This window comes from Mustela putorius, unplaced genomic scaffold, assembly GCF_011764305.1.
Source record: "Mustela putorius furo isolate JIRA1106 unplaced genomic scaffold, ASM1176430v1.1 tig00000832_pilon_pilon_pilon, whole genome shotgun sequence".
NCBI classification, from domain to species: domain Eukaryota; kingdom Metazoa; phylum Chordata; class Mammalia; order Carnivora; family Mustelidae; genus Mustela; species Mustela putorius.
Window position 1 is genome coordinate 2,684,923 of NW_025421491.1, and position 834 is coordinate 2,685,756.

General features: G+C 45.1%; 1 protein-coding gene across 1 annotated transcript; it reads left to right on the forward strand.

The window, feature by feature from the left end:
• Positions 1–519: 519 nt before the first annotated feature.
• On the forward strand, positions 520–834 carry LOC101690000 (keratin-associated protein 6-5-like). The gene has a single exon (XM_004757558.1). The coding sequence runs from the start codon at positions 520–522 to the stop codon at positions 832–834; it is 315 nt and encodes a 104-aa protein (XP_004757615.1).

Sequence of the window (834 nt, forward strand, 5' to 3'; positions counted from 1 at the left end):
ATAAGCCTGAAAGATACATTATGCTTTCAATAGAGAAAAAGGAATTAATTCCTTGAAGAAATTAATTATTTGGATCAAGAGAGAAGAAAGACTCACGAATAGAAAGAAATGTTATTTTTTGTGAAATGCTATGCAATAATATTATTATTTGGGGACCAAGACCCTCACAAATGAATTCTTTTTTGAAATAAGGATGATTATAGGTAGTTAAAATGAAGGTCTAATTTGGGGCAGGACTGTGTAGAGTGTATGAGTGTCTCCCCTCATTCAAGCCCTAAACTGGATAAAAAGTCCAAACAAAGTAAATCACCTTAATACCTCTGAAGCTTTATCTTATGGTTGAGGAACAACAAATTAATGCAATTAATTGTGAAATTAGCCAATGACATGACACGTGTTATGGTGACAACCACTCTGGGAACATATAAAAGATCTCTGCAGAGAGAAATGTCCATACCACAGTGAAGTAACACTTCTCCTCTCCTCATCTACCCAACAACAACCTCAGCAACCAACACGATGTGTGGCAGCTACTATGGAGGCTGTGGCTATGGACGCTGTGGCTATGGAGCCTGTGGCTACGGAGGCTGTGGCTATGGAGGCTGTGGCTACGGAGGCCTGGGCTGTGGCTATGGCTCCAGCTATGGCTGTGGCTTCCGCAGACTGGGCTGTGGCTATGGCTGTGGCTCTGGCTGTGGCTATGGCTATGGGTCCCGCTCCCTCTGTGGCTGTGGCTATGGCTGTGGCTCTGGCTGTGGCTGTGGCTATGGCTCCCGCTCCCTCTGTGGCTATGGATGTGGCTCTGGCTGCAGCTCTGGTTTTGGCTGCTACTAA